The sequence below is a fragment of the Haematobia irritans genome, unplaced genomic scaffold (assembly GCF_050003625.1).
Source record: "Haematobia irritans isolate KBUSLIRL unplaced genomic scaffold, ASM5000362v1 scaffold_6, whole genome shotgun sequence".
NCBI classification, from domain to species: Eukaryota; Metazoa; Arthropoda; class Insecta; order Diptera; family Muscidae; genus Haematobia; species Haematobia irritans.
Genome location: NW_027445819.1, coordinates 1109809 through 1130598, shown reverse-complemented (window position 1 = coordinate 1130598; position 20790 = coordinate 1109809). Strand labels below are relative to the sequence as shown.

The 20790-nt window shown below is 35.4% G+C and overlaps 6 protein-coding genes across 6 annotated transcripts; all 6 read left to right on the top strand.

Annotated features, from left to right (window-relative positions):
• The first annotated feature begins 2980 nt into the window (after positions 1–2980).
• On the top strand, positions 2981–3391 carry LOC142242720 (histone H3). The gene has a single exon (XM_075314279.1). It carries the CDS (start codon positions 2981–2983, stop codon positions 3389–3391), a length of 411 nt encoding a protein of 136 aa, XP_075170394.1.
• Positions 3392–4914: 1523 nt separating this feature from the next.
• Positions 4915–5574, top strand: LOC142242718 (histone H1-like). Its single transcript, XM_075314278.1, has one exon. It carries the CDS (start codon positions 4915–4917, stop codon positions 5572–5574), a length of 660 nt encoding a protein of 219 aa, XP_075170393.1.
• Positions 5575–8957: 3383 nt separating this feature from the next.
• LOC142242717 (histone H3) lies at positions 8958–9368 on the top strand. Its single transcript, XM_075314277.1, has one exon. The coding sequence runs from the start codon at positions 8958–8960 to the stop codon at positions 9366–9368; it is 411 nt and encodes a 136-aa protein (XP_075170392.1).
• A 1524-nt stretch (positions 9369–10892) lies between these two features.
• LOC142242716 (histone H1-like) lies at positions 10893–11552 on the top strand. Its single transcript, XM_075314276.1, has one exon. It carries the CDS (start codon positions 10893–10895, stop codon positions 11550–11552), a length of 660 nt encoding a protein of 219 aa, XP_075170391.1.
• A 3383-nt stretch (positions 11553–14935) lies between these two features.
• LOC142242715 (histone H3) lies at positions 14936–15346 on the top strand. Its single transcript, XM_075314275.1, has one exon. It carries the CDS (start codon positions 14936–14938, stop codon positions 15344–15346), a length of 411 nt encoding a protein of 136 aa, XP_075170390.1.
• Positions 15347–16870: 1524 nt separating this feature from the next.
• Positions 16871–17604, top strand: LOC142242761 (histone H1-like). The gene has a single exon (XM_075314317.1). The coding sequence runs from the start codon at positions 16871–16873 to the stop codon at positions 17534–17536; it is 666 nt and encodes a 221-aa protein (XP_075170432.1). The 3' UTR covers positions 17537–17604.
• The last annotated feature ends 3186 nt before the right edge of the window (positions 17605–20790 follow it).

Sequence of the window (20790 nt, the reverse complement as noted above, 5' to 3'; positions counted from 1 at the left end):
GAAAAATATTATAGCGACGTTATTATAATGAAGAAAAATAAAAAGAAGAAATATTGAAGAAACAGTAATGAAATGCCAAATTAGAATTTTAATAGAAGTTAGACATAGTAATGAAATGCCATAATAGAATTTTAATAAAATGAAGATTACAACATTGAATTTTTCTTAGTTGAAAAATCAATTATTTCTTATTATTCGATGGAAGATGTATTTTTTTTTTTTATTGAAATAAAATAAAGATATTTTGTTTTTAGTTGATCAACAAAGAAAATCTCTTTTTTAATGATTTTTGTGGCCCTGAAAAGGGCCTTTGATGGTGGAGGAAATAAATTTTCGACGAAATATAAAGCCATTTACTTGGAGCTGGTGTACTTAGTAACGGCTTTGGTACCTTCACTGACAGCGTGCTTAGCCAATTCACCGGGCAATAATAGACGAACGGCAGTTTGGATTTCCCGACTGGTGATGGTGGAACGCTTGTTGTAGTGAGCCAAACGAGAGGCTTCGGCGGCAATACGTTCGAAGATATCATTAACGAAACTGTTCATGATGCTCATTGCCTTTGAAGAGATACCAGTATCGGGATGTACTTGCTTCAACACTTTGTAAATGTAGATGGCATAACTCTCCTTACGCTTGGTGCGTCTCTTGGTCTTGTCACCCTTTGTGATGTTCTTTTGGGCTTTGCCGGCCTTCTTTGCTGCTTTACCACTGGCTTTTGGAGGCATTTTCACTATTTTTTTTTTCACACAAACACTGTTTACACTGTTCAAAAGAGAATTTTGTGTGTGCGCAGCGATGAGCACACATTTGTACCATTTCGTGGACAAGATATTCAGGTAGCGGAAAACGAGCCTCTTCGTGCAGCAAAACAACCCTCAAATGTATTAAATAGCTCGAACGAAAAGTATATAAAGAACTGACAACTAGTTAAACGCTATCATTAGTGTTTTGTGAAGTGAAGTGAAAAAGAAAAAACAATTGAAACATGTCTGGACGCGGTAAAGGTGGCAAAGTTAAGGGAAAGGCAAAGTCTCGTTCCAATCGTGCTGGGCTTCAATTCCCCGTCGGTCGTATTCATCGTCTTTTGCGCAAAGGCAACTATGCTGAGCGTGTTGGTGCTGGAGCTCCAGTTTACTTGGCTGCTGTGATGGAATACTTGGCCGCTGAAGTTCTTGAATTGGCTGGTAACGCTGCTCGTGACAACAAAAAGACAAGAATTATCCCTCGTCACTTGCAATTGGCTATCCGTAATGACGAAGAATTGAACAAATTGTTGTCCGGTGTCACCATTGCTCAAGGTGGTGTATTGCCAAACATCCAAGCTGTTCTCTTGCCCAAGAAGACCGAAAAGAAGGCTTAAATTATCTACAAGAAAATGTAAATACAGACCATCGTATCTCTATCAAACAACAATCCGTCCTTTTCAGGACGACAAAACATTTTTAAAAAGAGAAAAAATATTTTCAAACAATATAATTTCATACATACTTTCTTTCTGTAACAATAAAATTTACTATAAAAAAATTTATATGAAGATATTCATCTGTCATGGCATCGAAAAATTTCGCCACTTCATATTTTCATTTTGTTCCTATCTAATGCCATTTATTCCTAATATCGAAAAACAACAAATTCCCACCAATTTCATTAAGAGAGCATTCGTTTTCTGAGCCGAAGTGTTTTAATTTTCATCTGTATCAACCCTGATTATTTACTACATATGTATCTTTTGTATGCTTTGGCAAAGCCGAAGTCTAGTAGGATCGTAAGTGTTCGTAACTTCTAGCGGGAAGTTGCAAATAGTTGATGACAGAGAAAGCTGTTTGTATCAATACATACATAACTGATTTCTGCAAAAAGAGAGTAAGAACGTCACGCAAAAGAACAAATGACACTAGGATCGAGTACAGTGCAACATAGAATCATTTTCTTTGATTTCTGCAAAAAGAGAGTAAGAGAATCATAGAATCATTTTCTTTGGGGAATGGGACGAGAAATGACATATAGAGAATTGCATATATGTTTCGTATGTATTACATTCGTAGTGTTTTTCTTTTGTAGCGTATGTCATGTTTTTCAGAAAAATAGCATAGTAGTCGCCTTTGGTAAGTCCATACATAATTGTTTCATTGGGTTAGTAACAATGTTTTGCCGACGGCAAACCAAATGTTTGTAATTTTATTTAAACCAAGTAAATTTAAAATTTTATTATTAAAATAATTAAATAAATTTGTAACAAGATGATCTCTTTTGTAAATATATTTTGTGGTCCTGAAAAGGACCGATTGTTTTTGTATTAAAGTATTTAAATATTCTCCAAATAGCGTCAAGAAAATGTTTAACCGCCGAAACCGTACAAAGTGCGGCCTTGTCTCTTCAAAGCGTAGACGACATCCATAGCGGTGACGGTTTTACGCTTAGCATGTTCGGTGTAGGTGACAGCATCACGAATAACGTTTTCCAAAAACACCTTGAGGACACCACGGGTTTCTTCGTATATCAATCCAGAGATACGTTTTACACCGCCACGACGAGCCAAACGTCTGATTGCAGGCTTGGTAATACCTTGGATGTTATCACGCAACACTTTACGATGACGTTTAGCGCCACCTTTTCCCAAGCCTTTGCCACCTTTACCACGACCAGTCATTTTTCACTTTTAAATTTCACTTCACGAATGATGCACAAGAACTAATACTGTTCCAGCCTCATTTCGCTTCTATTTATACAAAAATGCCCTGAAATGCTTACTAATATTAATGACACGATCTACCCTCGGGTTCGTTCGTGTATACTTCGTGTTTATACAGGCAGCTGTAAGATACAATATTTCAATCTTTCCCTACACACACCCTTAACTAACAGTTTGCGCGCTCAATTTTTCTATAAATATGCGCGTTCATGCTCGGCACACAAGTAATAACGTTTTGACAGTGTTTGTGTTCATATCTTGTGAAGTGAAGAATTAAAGTGAAAAATGGCTCGTACCAAGCAAACTGCCCGTAAATCTACCGGTGGCAAAGCCCCTCGTAAGCAATTGGCTACTAAAGCTGCTCGTAAGAGTGCCCCAGCCACCGGCGGTGTCAAGAAGCCCCATCGTTTCCGCCCTGGTACCGTTGCTTTGCGTGAAATCCGTCGTTACCAAAAGAGCACAGAATTGTTGATCCGCAAATTGCCTTTCCAACGTTTGGTTCGTGAAATTGCCCAAGATTTCAAAACTGACTTGCGTTTCCAGAGTTCTGCTGTCATGGCCTTGCAAGAAGCTAGCGAAGCCTACTTGGTTGGTCTATTCGAAGATACCAACTTGTGCGCTATCCATGCTAAGCGTGTCACCATCATGCCCAAGGATATCCAATTGGCCAGACGTATTCGTGGAGAACGTGCTTAAATTTTTGACATATTAAAAGCCAACTTTTTTTACAAAAACAATCGGTCCTTTTCAGGACCACAATATTTTTATAAAAAGAGAAAATTTTTTTTCAATACTTTACAGTTGACAAGAATTTATTCTTTATTATTTGATATCAATAAACTATATTGCATTTGTGTTTTTTTTTTTTTTTGTATTAGGTTGGATATGAAGGGAATGTTGTTATATGATGTAGATTTTGCTTTCCAATGGTTTTACATTTTTTCGTACTCATTCACAATTTCCATTTTTTCGTACTCATTCACAATTTATTTTCTATTAATTTATTTTTTCAAAAGAAGAAAAGATATAAGTAGGAGGATTTGTTTCTTATTTTCATCTAATGCTACATTCAATGCGGCAAACATTTTATGAAATATTTTCTAACCCTATATGGCAAACTTTTCGTAACAAATCGGAGATTATTTTTGAATTTTCTAGGGTGTTTATTGTTTATATATTTCCTAAAGTCGTTAGACTTAAATTTATTCCCTCTGCTGTTATAATTCTTTTAGTTTTTTTTTTGCGAAATTTTATATCAAAAATAGCCAATTACTTTACTTCTTTGGCTAGAGGTGGTATATCAGCTATGGCAAATTTTTATTCATAGTATTTCGATTTAAAATTTTGTTAAAATGGTATTATAATCCGACATGTATTTTTTCTACGATGTTTTAATATTTTTCATATATACATTTCATTTCTTTTGCAAATATTTTAATTTTATGGTTTCAACTATATTCAACATTGTTAACATCGCTGTACATGATATACCACACCTTCACGATTATTTTAACTTTTCGTTACAATTTGACACTTTTTATTAATAATGTTATATTTTAGTATAAATGTGTGATTTCTATTATATTTTTGAATGAAAATTTCCTAAAACATTTTTAGTTTTGAGCTTTGAAATTAATTTGCAGAAAAACTTTTATTCATGGAAAATATCCCAATATGATGAATTCCACTGTCATAGACGACATAATATAATTGAATATTTTACCATGAAAACTATGCAAATTGTATAATTTTTTCGTATTTCTTTAAAGAAAACATATCAAGATTCCCTATAATTTTTTTATTTTATACAATTTTCAATAAAAATAGTAAAATTTATATAATTTAGTTGGAAATTTATGATGACACTTTTATAAACTTACAACTCAAAAGATTATAATACTCTAGCCCTTCAATATTATTAATTGAAATTCTTTTTGTCATTTAGGTGGATATCTCTACTAGAGAAATGTGATAAATTCCAATTAAATATATTTACTATGTCATCATAAATTTAATTATTCTATCAAAACTTTTGTGAAAAAATTTATTCTCTTCCACACAAGAATTCACAAAATTTCGTAGCTGACTACTATGTACTTCTCATAATTCCGATGTACCCAAGAATAGCTAGTTCGAACGGTAAAAATCATATATAATAAACGTACACGCGTGTTAGTGTATATTAGTGCTTGAAGTGAATCAAAGTGAAAAACAAAAACATGTCTGACGCCGCCGTAGTTGAAGCCACCGCATCTCCAGTTGCCGCTGTTGAGAAAAAGGCACCTAAAAAAGCTGCTGCCAAGGCAAAGAAGCCCTCTGCTGCCCCATCTCATCCACCAACCCAACAAATGGTCGATGCTGCCATCAAAACATTGAAAGAACGTGGTGGTTCATCATTGCCTGCCATCAAGAAATATTTGGCCAGCACCTACAAAGTTGATGCCCAAAAATTGGCTCCCTTCATCAAGAAGTATTTGAAAGGCGCTGTTGCCAGTGGAAAATTGATCCAAACTAAAGGTAAGGGTGCATCTGGTTCATTTAAAATGTCTAAAGCAATGAGCGCCGAAAAGAAGAAGGCCCCAGCTGGTGATAAGAAAAAGAAGGCTGCCGCACCCAAAAAGGCCAGTGGAGAAAAGAAGGCTGCTGCAAAGAAACCTTCTGCCGCTAAGAAGACAGCAGAAAAGAAGAAGACCGAAAAGGCTAAGGCTAAAACTGCCAAAAAGACCGGTACAGTTAAAGCTAAACCAGCAAAAACCGCCGCCAAGGCCAAGGCCTCCGCCACAAAACCAAAAGCACCCAAGGCAAAAACAGTAGCAGCAGCCAAACCCAAAAAGGCTGCCAAGAAACCAGCTGCTAAAAAAGCCGCCGCCAAGAAGTAAATTTTCTATTTCATGGCAGAATGATTATTTTCGATATTCGAAAGCAGTTTATCTAACAGCCCTTTTCAGGGCTACAAAATATCTTTGAAAAAGAGAACAAATTTTATGCAAACAATTTTGTTTTGTTACCTAATTTTTATTTAAATAAATATACATTGTACTTAATCTATTTTTCACGGTAAAATTGAAATTTATAATCACATGTTTTATGGGAATTTTTCCAAAACTGGATTAGCCAATTGGGATGTGGTAATAAACCACAGCAATTAGAATTCTAGAAAAAAAGGTTTCATGTACCTACGCATAGAGTCATCATCAAAACTCACACACACACACACATCCTTTAACTCTACGCCATTTACAGTAATGCATACGATCAATGTAATAAAGTCTTTTACTCTGAGAAAAATATTATAGCGACGTTATTATAATGAAGAAAAATAAAAAGAAGAAATATTGAAGAAACAGTAATGAAATGCCAAATTAGAATTTTAATAGAAGTTAGACATAGTAATGAAATGCCATAATAGAATTTTAATAAAATGAAGATTACAACATTGAATTTTTCTTAGTTGAAAAATCAATTATTTCTTATTATTCGATGGAAGATGTATTTTTTTTTTTTATTGAAATAAAATAAAGATATTTTGTTTTTAGTTGATCAACAAAGAAAATCTCTTTTTTAATGATTTTTGTGGCCCTGAAAAGGGCCTTTGATGGTGGAGGAAATAAATTTTCGACGAAATATAAAGCCATTTACTTGGAGCTGGTGTACTTAGTAACGGCTTTGGTACCTTCACTGACAGCGTGCTTAGCCAATTCACCGGGCAATAATAGACGAACGGCAGTTTGGATTTCCCGACTGGTGATGGTGGAACGCTTGTTGTAGTGAGCCAAACGAGAGGCTTCGGCGGCAATACGTTCGAAGATATCATTAACGAAACTGTTCATGATGCTCATTGCCTTTGAAGAGATACCAGTATCGGGATGTACTTGCTTCAACACTTTGTAAATGTAGATGGCATAACTCTCCTTACGCTTGGTGCGTCTCTTGGTCTTGTCACCCTTTGTGATGTTCTTTTGGGCTTTGCCGGCCTTCTTTGCTGCTTTACCACTGGCTTTTGGAGGCATTTTCACTATTTTTTTTTTCACACAAACACTGTTTACACTGTTCAAAAGAGAATTTTGTGTGTGCGCAGCGATGAGCACACATTTGTACCATTTCGTGGACAAGATATTCAGGTAGCGGAAAACGAGCCTCTTCGTGCAGCAAAACAACCCTCAAATGTATTAAATAGCTCGAACGAAAAGTATATAAAGAACTGACAACTAGTTAAACGCTATCATTAGTGTTTTGTGAAGTGAAGTGAAAAAGAAAAAACAATTGAAACATGTCTGGACGCGGTAAAGGTGGCAAAGTTAAGGGAAAGGCAAAGTCTCGTTCCAATCGTGCTGGGCTTCAATTCCCCGTCGGTCGTATTCATCGTCTTTTGCGCAAAGGCAACTATGCTGAGCGTGTTGGTGCTGGAGCTCCAGTTTACTTGGCTGCTGTGATGGAATACTTGGCCGCTGAAGTTCTTGAATTGGCTGGTAACGCTGCTCGTGACAACAAAAAGACAAGAATTATCCCTCGTCACTTGCAATTGGCTATCCGTAATGACGAAGAATTGAACAAATTGTTGTCCGGTGTCACCATTGCTCAAGGTGGTGTATTGCCAAACATCCAAGCTGTTCTCTTGCCCAAGAAGACCGAAAAGAAGGCTTAAATTATCTACAAGAAAATGTAAATACAGACCATCGTATCTCTATCAAACAACAATCCGTCCTTTTCAGGACGACAAAACATTTTTAAAAAGAGAAAAAATATTTTCAAACAATATAATTTCATACATACTTTCTTTCTGTAACAATAAAATTTACTATAAAAAAATTTATATGAAGATATTCATCTGTCATGGCATCGAAAAATTTCGCCACTTCATATTTTCATTTTGTTCCTATCTAATGCCATTTATTCCTAATATCGAAAAACAACAAATTCCCACCAATTTCATTAAGAGAGCATTCGTTTTCTGAGCCGAAGTGTTTTAATTTTCATCTGTATCAACCCTGATTATTTACTACATATGTATCTTTTGTATGCTTTGGCAAAGCCGAAGTCTAGTAGGATCGTAAGTGTTCGTAACTTCTAGCGGGAAGTTGCAAATAGTTGATGACAGAGAAAGCTGTTTGTATCAATACATACATAACTGATTTCTGCAAAAAGAGAGTAAGAACGTCACGCAAAAGAACAAATGACACTAGGATCGAGTACAGTGCAACATAGAATCATTTTCTTTGATTTCTGCAAAAAGAGAGTAAGAGAATCATAGAATCATTTTCTTTGGGGAATGGGACGAGAAATGACATATAGAGAATTGCATATATGTTTCGTATGTATTACATTCGTAGTGTTTTTCTTTTGTAGCGTATGTCATGTTTTTCAGAAAAATAGCATAGTAGTCGCCTTTGGTAAGTCCATACATAATTGTTTCATTGGGTTAGTAACAATGTTTTGCCGACGGCAAACCAAATGTTTGTAATTTTATTTAAACCAAGTAAATTTAAAATTTTATTATTAAAATAATTAAATAAATTTGTAACAAGATGATCTCTTTTGTAAATATATTTTGTGGTCCTGAAAAGGACCGATTGTTTTTGTATTAAAGTATTTAAATATTCTCCAAATAGCGTCAAGAAAATGTTTAACCGCCGAAACCGTACAAAGTGCGGCCTTGTCTCTTCAAAGCGTAGACGACATCCATAGCGGTGACGGTTTTACGCTTAGCATGTTCGGTGTAGGTGACAGCATCACGAATAACGTTTTCCAAAAACACCTTGAGGACACCACGGGTTTCTTCGTATATCAATCCAGAGATACGTTTTACACCGCCACGACGAGCCAAACGTCTGATTGCAGGCTTGGTAATACCTTGGATGTTATCACGCAACACTTTACGATGACGTTTAGCGCCACCTTTTCCCAAGCCTTTGCCACCTTTACCACGACCAGTCATTTTTCACTTTTAAATTTCACTTCACGAATGATGCACAAGAACTAATACTGTTCCAGCCTCATTTCGCTTCTATTTATACAAAAATGCCCTGAAATGCTTACTAATATTAATGACACGATCTACCCTCGGGTTCGTTCGTGTATACTTCGTGTTTATACAGGCAGCTGTAAGATACAATATTTCAATCTTTCCCTACACACACCCTTAACTAACAGTTTGCGCGCTCAATTTTTCTATAAATATGCGCGTTCATGCTCGGCACACAAGTAATAACGTTTTGACAGTGTTTGTGTTCATATCTTGTGAAGTGAAGAATTAAAGTGAAAAATGGCTCGTACCAAGCAAACTGCCCGTAAATCTACCGGTGGCAAAGCCCCTCGTAAGCAATTGGCTACTAAAGCTGCTCGTAAGAGTGCCCCAGCCACCGGCGGTGTCAAGAAGCCCCATCGTTTCCGCCCTGGTACCGTTGCTTTGCGTGAAATCCGTCGTTACCAAAAGAGCACAGAATTGTTGATCCGCAAATTGCCTTTCCAACGTTTGGTTCGTGAAATTGCCCAAGATTTCAAAACTGACTTGCGTTTCCAGAGTTCTGCTGTCATGGCCTTGCAAGAAGCTAGCGAAGCCTACTTGGTTGGTCTATTCGAAGATACCAACTTGTGCGCTATCCATGCTAAGCGTGTCACCATCATGCCCAAGGATATCCAATTGGCCAGACGTATTCGTGGAGAACGTGCTTAAATTTTTGACATATTAAAAGCCAACTTTTTTTACAAAAACAATCGGTCCTTTTCAGGACCACAATATTTTTATAAAAAGAGAAAATTTTTTTTCAATACTTTACAGTTGACAAGAATTTATTCTTTATTATTTGATATCAATAAACTATATTGCATTTGTGTTTTTTTTTTTTTTTGTATTAGGTTGGATATGAAGGGAATGTTGTTATATGATGTAGATTTTGCTTTCCAATGGTTTTACATTTTTTCGTACTCATTCACAATTTCCATTTTTTCGTACTCATTCACAATTTATTTTCTATTAATTTATTTTTTCAAAAGAAGAAAAGATATAAGTAGGAGGATTTGTTTCTTATTTTCATCTAATGCTACATTCAATGCGGCAAACATTTTATGAAATATTTTCTAACCCTATATGGCAAACTTTTCGTAACAAATCGGAGATTATTTTTGAATTTTCTAGGGTGTTTATTGTTTATATATTTCCTAAAGTCGTTAGACTTAAATTTATTCCCTCTGCTGTTATAATTCTTTTAGTTTTTTTTTTTGCGAAATTTTATATCAAAAATAGCCAATTACTTTACTTCTTTGGCTAGAGGTGGTATATCAGCTATGGCAAATTTTTATTCATAGTATTTCGATTTAAAATTTTGTTAAAATGGTATTATAATCCGACATGTATTTTTTCTACGATGTTTTAATATTTTTCATATATACATTTCATTTCTTTTGCAAATATTTTAATTTTATGGTTTCAACTATATTCAACATTGTTAACATCGCTGTACATGATATACCACACCTTCACGATTATTTTAACTTTTCGTTACAATTTGACACTTTTTATTAATAATGTTATATTTTAGTATAAATGTGTGATTTCTATTATATTTTTGAATGAAAATTTCCTAAAACATTTTTAGTTTTGAGCTTTGAAATTAATTTGCAGAAAAACTTTTATTCATGGAAAATATCCCAATATGATGAATTCCACTGTCATAGACGACATAATATAATTGAATATTTTACCATGAAAACTATGCAAATTGTATAATTTTTTCGTATTTCTTTAAAGAAAACATATCAAGATTCCCTATAATTTTTTTATTTTATACAATTTTCAATAAAAATAGTAAAATTTATATAATTTAGTTGGAAATTTATGATGACACTTTTATAAACTTACAACTCAAAAGATTATAATACTCTAGCCCTTCAATATTATTAATTGAAATTCTTTTTGTCATTTAGGTGGATATCTCTACTAGAGAAATGTGATAAATTCCAATTAAATATATTTACTATGTCATCATAAATTTAATTATTCTATCAAAACTTTTGTGAAAAAATTTATTCTCTTCCACACAAGAATTCACAAAATTTCGTAGCTGACTACTATGTACTTCTCATAATTCCGATGTACCCAAGAATAGCTAGTTCGAACGGTAAAAATCATATATAATAAACGTACACGCGTGTTAGTGTATATTAGTGCTTGAAGTGAATCAAAGTGAAAAACAAAAACATGTCTGACGCCGCCGTAGTTGAAGCCACCGCATCTCCAGTTGCCGCTGTTGAGAAAAAGGCACCTAAAAAAGCTGCTGCCAAGGCAAAGAAGCCCTCTGCTGCCCCATCTCATCCACCAACCCAACAAATGGTCGATGCTGCCATCAAAACATTGAAAGAACGTGGTGGTTCATCATTGCCTGCCATCAAGAAATATTTGGCCAGCACCTACAAAGTTGATGCCCAAAAATTGGCTCCCTTCATCAAGAAGTATTTGAAAGGCGCTGTTGCCAGTGGAAAATTGATCCAAACTAAAGGTAAGGGTGCATCTGGTTCATTTAAAATGTCTAAAGCAATGAGCGCCGAAAAGAAGAAGGCCCCAGCTGGTGATAAGAAAAAGAAGGCTGCCGCACCCAAAAAGGCCAGTGGAGAAAAGAAGGCTGCTGCAAAGAAACCTTCTGCCGCTAAGAAGACAGCAGAAAAGAAGAAGACCGAAAAGGCTAAGGCTAAAACTGCCAAAAAGACCGGTACAGTTAAAGCTAAACCAGCAAAAACCGCCGCCAAGGCCAAGGCCTCCGCCACAAAACCAAAAGCACCCAAGGCAAAAACAGTAGCAGCAGCCAAACCCAAAAAGGCTGCCAAGAAACCAGCTGCTAAAAAAGCCGCCGCCAAGAAGTAAATTTTCTATTTCATGGCAGAATGATTATTTTCGATATTCGAAAGCAGTTTATCTAACAGCCCTTTTCAGGGCTACAAAATATCTTTGAAAAAGAGAACAAATTTTATGCAAACAATTTTGTTTTGTTACCTAATTTTTATTTAAATAAATATACATTGTACTTAATCTATTTTTCACGGTAAAATTGAAATTTATAATCACATGTTTTATGGGAATTTTTCCAAAACTGGATTAGCCAATTGGGATGTGGTAATAAACCACAGCAATTAGAATTCTAGAAAAAAAGGTTTCATGTACCTACGCATAGAGTCATCATCAAAACTCACACACACACACACATCCTTTAACTCTACGCCATTTACAGTAATGCATACGATCAATGTAATAAAGTCTTTTACTCTGAGAAAAATATTATAGCGACGTTATTATAATGAAGAAAAATAAAAAGAAGAAATATTGAAGAAACAGTAATGAAATGCCAAATTAGAATTTTAATAGAAGTTAGACATAGTAATGAAATGCCATAATAGAATTTTAATAAAATGAAGATTACAACATTGAATTTTTCTTAGTTGAAAAATCAATTATTTCTTATTATTCGATGGAAGATGTATTTTTTTTTTTTATTGAAATAAAATAAAGATATTTTGTTTTTAGTTGATCAACAAAGAAAATCTCTTTTTTAATGATTTTTGTGGCCCTGAAAAGGGCCTTTGATGGTGGAGGAAATAAATTTTCGACGAAATATAAAGCCATTTACTTGGAGCTGGTGTACTTAGTAACGGCTTTGGTACCTTCACTGACAGCGTGCTTAGCCAATTCACCGGGCAATAATAGACGAACGGCAGTTTGGATTTCCCGACTGGTGATGGTGGAACGCTTGTTGTAGTGAGCCAAACGAGAGGCTTCGGCGGCAATACGTTCGAAGATATCATTAACGAAACTGTTCATGATGCTCATTGCCTTTGAAGAGATACCAGTATCGGGATGTACTTGCTTCAACACTTTGTAAATGTAGATGGCATAACTCTCCTTACGCTTGGTGCGTCTCTTGGTCTTGTCACCCTTTGTGATGTTCTTTTGGGCTTTGCCGGCCTTCTTTGCTGCTTTACCACTGGCTTTTGGAGGCATTTTCACTATTTTTTTTTTCACACAAACACTGTTTACACTGTTCAAAAGAGAATTTTGTGTGTGCGCAGCGATGAGCACACATTTGTACCATTTCGTGGACAAGATATTCAGGTAGCGGAAAACGAGCCTCTTCGTGCAGCAAAACAACCCTCAAATGTATTAAATAGCTCGAACGAAAAGTATATAAAGAACTGACAACTAGTTAAACGCTATCATTAGTGTTTTGTGAAGTGAAGTGAAAAAGAAAAAACAATTGAAACATGTCTGGACGCGGTAAAGGTGGCAAAGTTAAGGGAAAGGCAAAGTCTCGTTCCAATCGTGCTGGGCTTCAATTCCCCGTCGGTCGTATTCATCGTCTTTTGCGCAAAGGCAACTATGCTGAGCGTGTTGGTGCTGGAGCTCCAGTTTACTTGGCTGCTGTGATGGAATACTTGGCCGCTGAAGTTCTTGAATTGGCTGGTAACGCTGCTCGTGACAACAAAAAGACAAGAATTATCCCTCGTCACTTGCAATTGGCTATCCGTAATGACGAAGAATTGAACAAATTGTTGTCCGGTGTCACCATTGCTCAAGGTGGTGTATTGCCAAACATCCAAGCTGTTCTCTTGCCCAAGAAGACCGAAAAGAAGGCTTAAATTATCTACAAGAAAATGTAAATACAGACCATCGTATCTCTATCAAACAACAATCCGTCCTTTTCAGGACGACAAAACATTTTTAAAAAGAGAAAAAATATTTTCAAACAATATAATTTCATACATACTTTCTTTCTGTAACAATAAAATTTACTATAAAAAAATTTATATGAAGATATTCATCTGTCATGGCATCGAAAAATTTCGCCACTTCATATTTTCATTTTGTTCCTATCTAATGCCATTTATTCCTAATATCGAAAAACAACAAATTCCCACCAATTTCATTAAGAGAGCATTCGTTTTCTGAGCCGAAGTGTTTTAATTTTCATCTGTATCAACCCTGATTATTTACTACATATGTATCTTTTGTATGCTTTGGCAAAGCCGAAGTCTAGTAGGATCGTAAGTGTTCGTAACTTCTAGCGGGAAGTTGCAAATAGTTGATGACAGAGAAAGCTGTTTGTATCAATACATACATAACTGATTTCTGCAAAAAGAGAGTAAGAACGTCACGCAAAAGAACAAATGACACTAGGATCGAGTACAGTGCAACATAGAATCATTTTCTTTGATTTCTGCAAAAAGAGAGTAAGAGAATCATAGAATCATTTTCTTTGGGGAATGGGACGAGAAATGACATATAGAGAATTGCATATATGTTTCGTATGTATTACATTCGTAGTGTTTTTCTTTTGTAGCGTATGTCATGTTTTTCAGAAAAATAGCATAGTAGTCGCCTTTGGTAAGTCCATACATAATTGTTTCATTGGGTTAGTAACAATGTTTTGCCGACGGCAAACCAAATGTTTGTAATTTTATTTAAACCAAGTAAATTTAAAATTTTATTATTAAAATAATTAAATAAATTTGTAACAAGATGATCTCTTTTGTAAATATATTTTGTGGTCCTGAAAAGGACCGATTGTTTTTGTATTAAAGTATTTAAATATTCTCCAAATAGCGTCAAGAAAATGTTTAACCGCCGAAACCGTACAAAGTGCGGCCTTGTCTCTTCAAAGCGTAGACGACATCCATAGCGGTGACGGTTTTACGCTTAGCATGTTCGGTGTAGGTGACAGCATCACGAATAACGTTTTCCAAAAACACCTTGAGGACACCACGGGTTTCTTCGTATATCAATCCAGAGATACGTTTTACACCGCCACGACGAGCCAAACGTCTGATTGCAGGCTTGGTAATACCTTGGATGTTATCACGCAACACTTTACGATGACGTTTAGCGCCACCTTTTCCCAAGCCTTTGCCACCTTTACCACGACCAGTCATTTTTCACTTTTAAATTTCACTTCACGAATGATGCACAAGAACTAATACTGTTCCAGCCTCATTTCGCTTCTATTTATACAAAAATGCCCTGAAATGCTTACTAATATTAATGACACGATCTACCCTCGGGTTCGTTCGTGTATACTTCGTGTTTATACAGGCAGCTGTAAGATACAATATTTCAATCTTTCCCTACACACACCCTTAACTAACAGTTTGCGCGCTCAATTTTTCTATAAATATGCGCGTTCATGCTCGGCACACAAGTAATAACGTTTTGACAGTGTTTGTGTTCATATCTTGTGAAGTGAAGAATTAAAGTGAAAAATGGCTCGTACCAAGCAAACTGCCCGTAAATCTACCGGTGGCAAAGCCCCTCGTAAGCAATTGGCTACTAAAGCTGCTCGTAAGAGTGCCCCAGCCACCGGCGGTGTCAAGAAGCCCCATCGTTTCCGCCCTGGTACCGTTGCTTTGCGTGAAATCCGTCGTTACCAAAAGAGCACAGAATTGTTGATCCGCAAATTGCCTTTCCAACGTTTGGTTCGTGAAATTGCCCAAGATTTCAAAACTGACTTGCGTTTCCAGAGTTCTGCTGTCATGGCCTTGCAAGAAGCTAGCGAAGCCTACTTGGTTGGTCTATTCGAAGATACCAACTTGTGCGCTATCCATGCTAAGCGTGTCACCATCATGCCCAAGGATATCCAATTGGCCAGACGTATTCGTGGAGAACGTGCTTAAATTTTTGACATATTAAAAGCCAACTTTTTTTACAAAAACAATCGGTCCTTTTCAGGACCACAATATTTTTATAAAAAGAGAAAATTTTTTTTCAATACTTTACAGTTGACAAGAATTTATTCTTTATTATTTGATATCAATAAACTATATTGCATTTGTGTTTTTTTTTTTTTTTGTATTAGGTTGGATATGAAGGGAATGTTGTTATATGATGTAGATTTTGCTTTCCAATGGTTTTACATTTTTTCGTACTCATTCACAATTTCCATTTTTTCGTACTCATTCACAATTTATTTTCTATTAATTTATTTTTTCAAAAGAAGAAAAGATATAAGTAGGAGGATTTGTTTCTTATTTTCATCTAATGCTACATTCAATGCGGCAAACATTTTATGAAATATTTTCTAACCCTATATGGCAAACTTTTCGTAACAAATCGGAGATTATTTTTGAATTTTCTAGGGTGTTTATTGTTTATATATTTCCTAAAGTCGTTAGACTTAAATTTATTCCCTCTGCTGTTATAATTCTTTTAGTTTTTTTTTTTGCGAAATTTTATATCAAAAATAGCCAATTACTTTACTTCTTTGGCTAGAGGTGGTATATCAGCTATGGCAAATTTTTATTCATAGTATTTCGATTTAAAATTTTGTTAAAATGGTATTATAATCCGACATGTATTTTTTCTACGATGTTTTAATATTTTTCATATATACATTTCATTTCTTTTGCAAATATTTTAATTTTATGGTTTCAACTATATTCAACATTGTTAACATCGCTGTACATGATATACCACACCTTCACGATTATTTTAACTTTTCGTTACAATTTGACACTTTTTATTAATAATGTTATATTTTAGTATAAATGTGTGATTTCTATTATATTTTTGAATGAAAATTTCCTAAAACATTTTTAGTTTTGAGCTTTGAAATTAATTTGCAGAAAAACTTTTATTCATGGAAAATATCCCAATATGATGAATTCCACTGTCATAGACGACATAATATAATTGAATATTTTACCATGAAAACTATGCAAATTGTATAATTTTTTCGTATTTCTTTAAAGAAAACATATCAAGATTCCCTATAATTTTTTTATTTTATACAATTTTCAATAAAAATAGTAAAATTTATATAATTTAGTTGGAAATTTATGATGACACTTTTATAAACTTACAACTCAAAAGATTATAATACTCTAGCCCTTCAATATTATTAATTGAAATTCTTTTTGTCATTTAGGTGGATATCTCTACTAGAGAAATGTGATAAATTCCAATTAAATATATTTACTATGTCATCATAAATTTAATTATTCTATCAAAACTTTTGTGAAAAAATTTATTCTCTTCCACACAAGAATTCACAAAATTTCGTAGCTGACTACTATGTACTTCTCATAATTCCGATGTACCCAAGAATAGCTAGTTCGAACGGTAAAAATCATATATAATAAACGTACACGCGTGTTAGTGTATATTAGTGCTTGAAGTGAATCAAAGTGAAAAACAAAAACATGTCTGACGCCGCCGTAGTTGAAGCCACCGCATCTCCAGTTGCCGCTGTTGAGAAAAAGGCACCTAAAAAAGCTGCTGCCAAGGCAAAGAAGCCCTCTGCTGCCCCATCTCATCCACCAACCCAACAAATGGTCGATGCTGCCATCAAAACATTGAAAGAACGTGGTGGTTCATCATTGCCTGCCATCAAGAAATATTTGGCCAGCACCTACAAAGTTGATGCCCAAAAATTGGCTCCCTTCATCAAGAAGTATTTGAAAGGCGCTGTTGCCAGTGGAAAATTGATCCAAACTAAAGGTAAGGGTGCATCTGGTTCATTTAAAATGTCTAAAGCAATGAGCGCCGAAAAGAAGAAGGCCCCAGCTGGTGATAAGAAAAAGAAGGCTGCCGCACCCAAAAAGGCCAGTGGAGAAAAGAAGGCTGCTGCAAAGAAACCTTCTGCCGCTAAGAAGACAGCAGAAAAGAAGAAGACCGAAAAGGCTAAGGCTAAAACTGCCAAAAAGACCGGTACAGTTAAAGCTAAACCAGCAAAAACCGCCGCCAAGGCCAAGGCCTCCGCCACAAAACCAAAAGCACCCAAGGCAAAAACAGTAGCAGCAGCCAAACCCAAAAAGGCCGCCGCTGCCAAGAAACCAGCTGCTAAAAAAACCGCCGCCAAGAAGTAAATTTTCTATTTCATGGCAGAATGATTATTTTCGATATTCGAAAGCAGTTTATCTAACAGCCCTTTTCAGGGCTACAAAATATCTTTGAAAAAGAGAACAAATTTTATGCAAACAATTTTGTTTTGTTACCTAATTTTTATTTAAATAAATATACATTGTACTTAATCTATTTTTCACGGTAAAATTGAAATTTATAATCACATGTTTTATGGGAATTTTTCCAAAACTGGATTAGCCAATTGGGATGTGGTAATAAACCACAGCAATTAGAATTCTAGAAAAAAAGGTTTCATGTACCTACGCATAGAGTCATCATCAAAACTCACACACACACACATCCTTTAACTCTACGCCATTTACAGTAATGCATACGATCAATGTAATAAAGTCTTTTACTCTGAGAAAAATATTATAGCGACGTTATTATAATGAAGAAAAATAAAAAGAAGAAATATTGAAGAAACAGTAATGAAATGCCAAATTAGAATTTTAATAGAAGTTAGACATAGTAATGAAATGCCATAATAGAATTTTAATAAAATGAAGATTACAACATTGAATTTTTCTTAGTTGAAAATCAATTATTTCTTATTATTCGATGGAAGATGTATTTTTTTTTTATTGAAATAAAATAAAGATATTTTGTTTTTAGTTGATCAACAAAGAAAATCTCTTTTTTAATGATTTTTGTGGCCCTGAAAAGGGCCTTTGATGGTGGAGGAAATAAATTTTCGACGAAATATAAAGCCATTTACTTGGAGCTGGTGTACTTAGTAACGGCTTTGGTACCTTCACTGACAGCGTGCTTAGCCAATTCACCGGGCAATAATAGACGAACGGCAGTTTGGATTTCCCGACTGGTGATGGTGGAACGCTTGTTGTAGTGAGCCAAACGAGAGGCTTCGGCGGCAATACGTTCGAAGATATCATTAACGAAACTGTTCATGATGCTCATTGCCTTTGAAGAGATACCAGTATCGGGATGTACTTGCTTCAACACTTTGTAAATGTAGATGGCATAACTCTCCTTACGCTTGGTGCGTCTCTTGGTCTTGTCACCCTTTGTGATGTTCTTTTGGGCTTTGCCGGCCTTCTTTGCTGCTTTACCACTGGCTTTTGGAGGCATTTTCACTATTTTTTTTTTCACACAAACACTGTTTACACTGTTCAAAAGAGAATTTTGTGTGTGCGCAGCGATGAGCACACATTTGTACCATTTCGTGGACAAGATATTCAGGTAGCGGAAAACGAGCCTCTTCGTGCAGCAAAACAACCCTCAAATGTATTAAATAGCTCGAACGAAAAGTATATAAAGAACTGACAACTAGTTAAACGCTATCATTAGTGTTTTGTGAAGTGAAGTGAAAAAGAAAAAACAATTGAAACATGTCTGGACGCGGTAAAGGTGGCAAAGTTAAGGGAAAGGCAAAGTCTCGTTCCAATCGTGCTGGGCTTCAATTCCCCGTCGGTCGTATTCATCGTCTTTTGCGCAAAGGCAACTATGCTGAGCGTGTTGGTGCTGGAGCTCCAGTTTACTTGGCTGCTGTGATGGAATACTTGGCCGCTGAAGTTCTTGAATTGGCTGGTAACGCTGCTCGTGACAACAAAAAGACAAGAATTATCCCTCGTCACTTGCAATTGGCTATCCGTAATGACGAAGAATTGAACAAATTGTTGTCCGGTGTCACCATTGCTCAAGGTGGTGTATTGCCAAACATCCAAGCTGTTCTCTTGCCCAAGAAGACCGAAAAGAAGGCTTAAATTATCTACAAGAAAATGTAAATACAGACCATCGTATCTCAACAATCCGTCCTTTTCAGGACGACAAAACATTTTTAAAAAGAGAAAAAATATTTTCAAACAATATAATTTCATACATACTTTCTTTCTGTAACAATAAAATTTACTATAAAAAAATTTATATGAAGATATTCATCTGTCATGGCATCGAAAAATTTCGCCACTTCATATTTTCATTTTGTTCCTATCTAATGCCATTTATTCCTAATATCGAAAAACAACAAATTCCCACCAATTTCATTAAGAGAGCATTCGTTTTCTGAGCCGAAGTGTTTTAATTTTCATCTGTATCAACCCTGATTATTTACTACATATGTATCTTTTGTATGCTTTGGCAAAGCCGAAGTCTAGTAGGATCGTAAGTGTTCGTAACTTCTAGCGGGAAGTTGCAAATAGTTGATGACAGAGAAAGCTGTTTGTATCAATACATACATAACTGATTTCTGCAAAAAGAGAGTAAGAACGTCACGCAAAAGAACAAATGACACTAGGATCGAGTACAGTGCAACATAGAATCATTTTCTTTGATTTCTGCAAAAAGAGAGTAAGAGAATCATAGAATCATTTTCTTTGGGGAATGGGACGAGAAATGACATATAGAGAATTGCATATATGTTTCGTATGTATTACATTCGTAGTATTTTTCTTTTGTAGCGTATGTCATGTTTTTCAAGTGCCGACGGCAGAAAAATAGCATAGTAGTCGCCTTTGGTAAGTCCATACATAATTGTTTCATTGGGTTAGTAACAATGTTTTGCCGACGGCAAACCAAATGTTTGTAATTTTATTTAAACCAAGTAAATTTAAAATTTTATTATTAAAATAATTAAATAAATTTGTAACAAGATGATCTCTTTTGTAAATATATTTTGTGGTCCTGAAAAGGACCGATTGTTTTTGTATTAAAGTATTTAAATATTCTCCAAATAGCGTCAAGAAAATGTTTAACCGCCGAAACCGTACAAAGTGCGGCCTTGTCTCTTCAAAGCGTAGACGACATCCATAGCGGTGACGGTTTTACGCTTAGCATGTTCGGTGTAGGTGACAGCATCACGAATAACGTTTTCCAAAAACACCTTGAGGACACCACGGGTTTCTTCGTATATCAATCCAGAGATACGTTTTACACCGCCACGACGAGCCAAACGTCTGATTGCAGGCTTGGTAATACCTTGGATGTTATCACGCAACACTTTACGATGACGTTTAGCGCCACCTTTTCCCAAGCCTTTGCCACCTTTACCACGACCAGTCATTTTTCACTTTTAAATTTCACTTCACGAATGATGCACAAGAACTAATACTGTTCCAGCCTCATTTCGCTTCTATTTATACAAAAATGCCCTGAAATGCTTACTAATATTAATGACACGATCTACCCTCGGGTTCGTTCGTGTATACTTCGTGTTTATACAGGCAGCTGTAAGATACAATATTTCAATCTTTCCCTACAC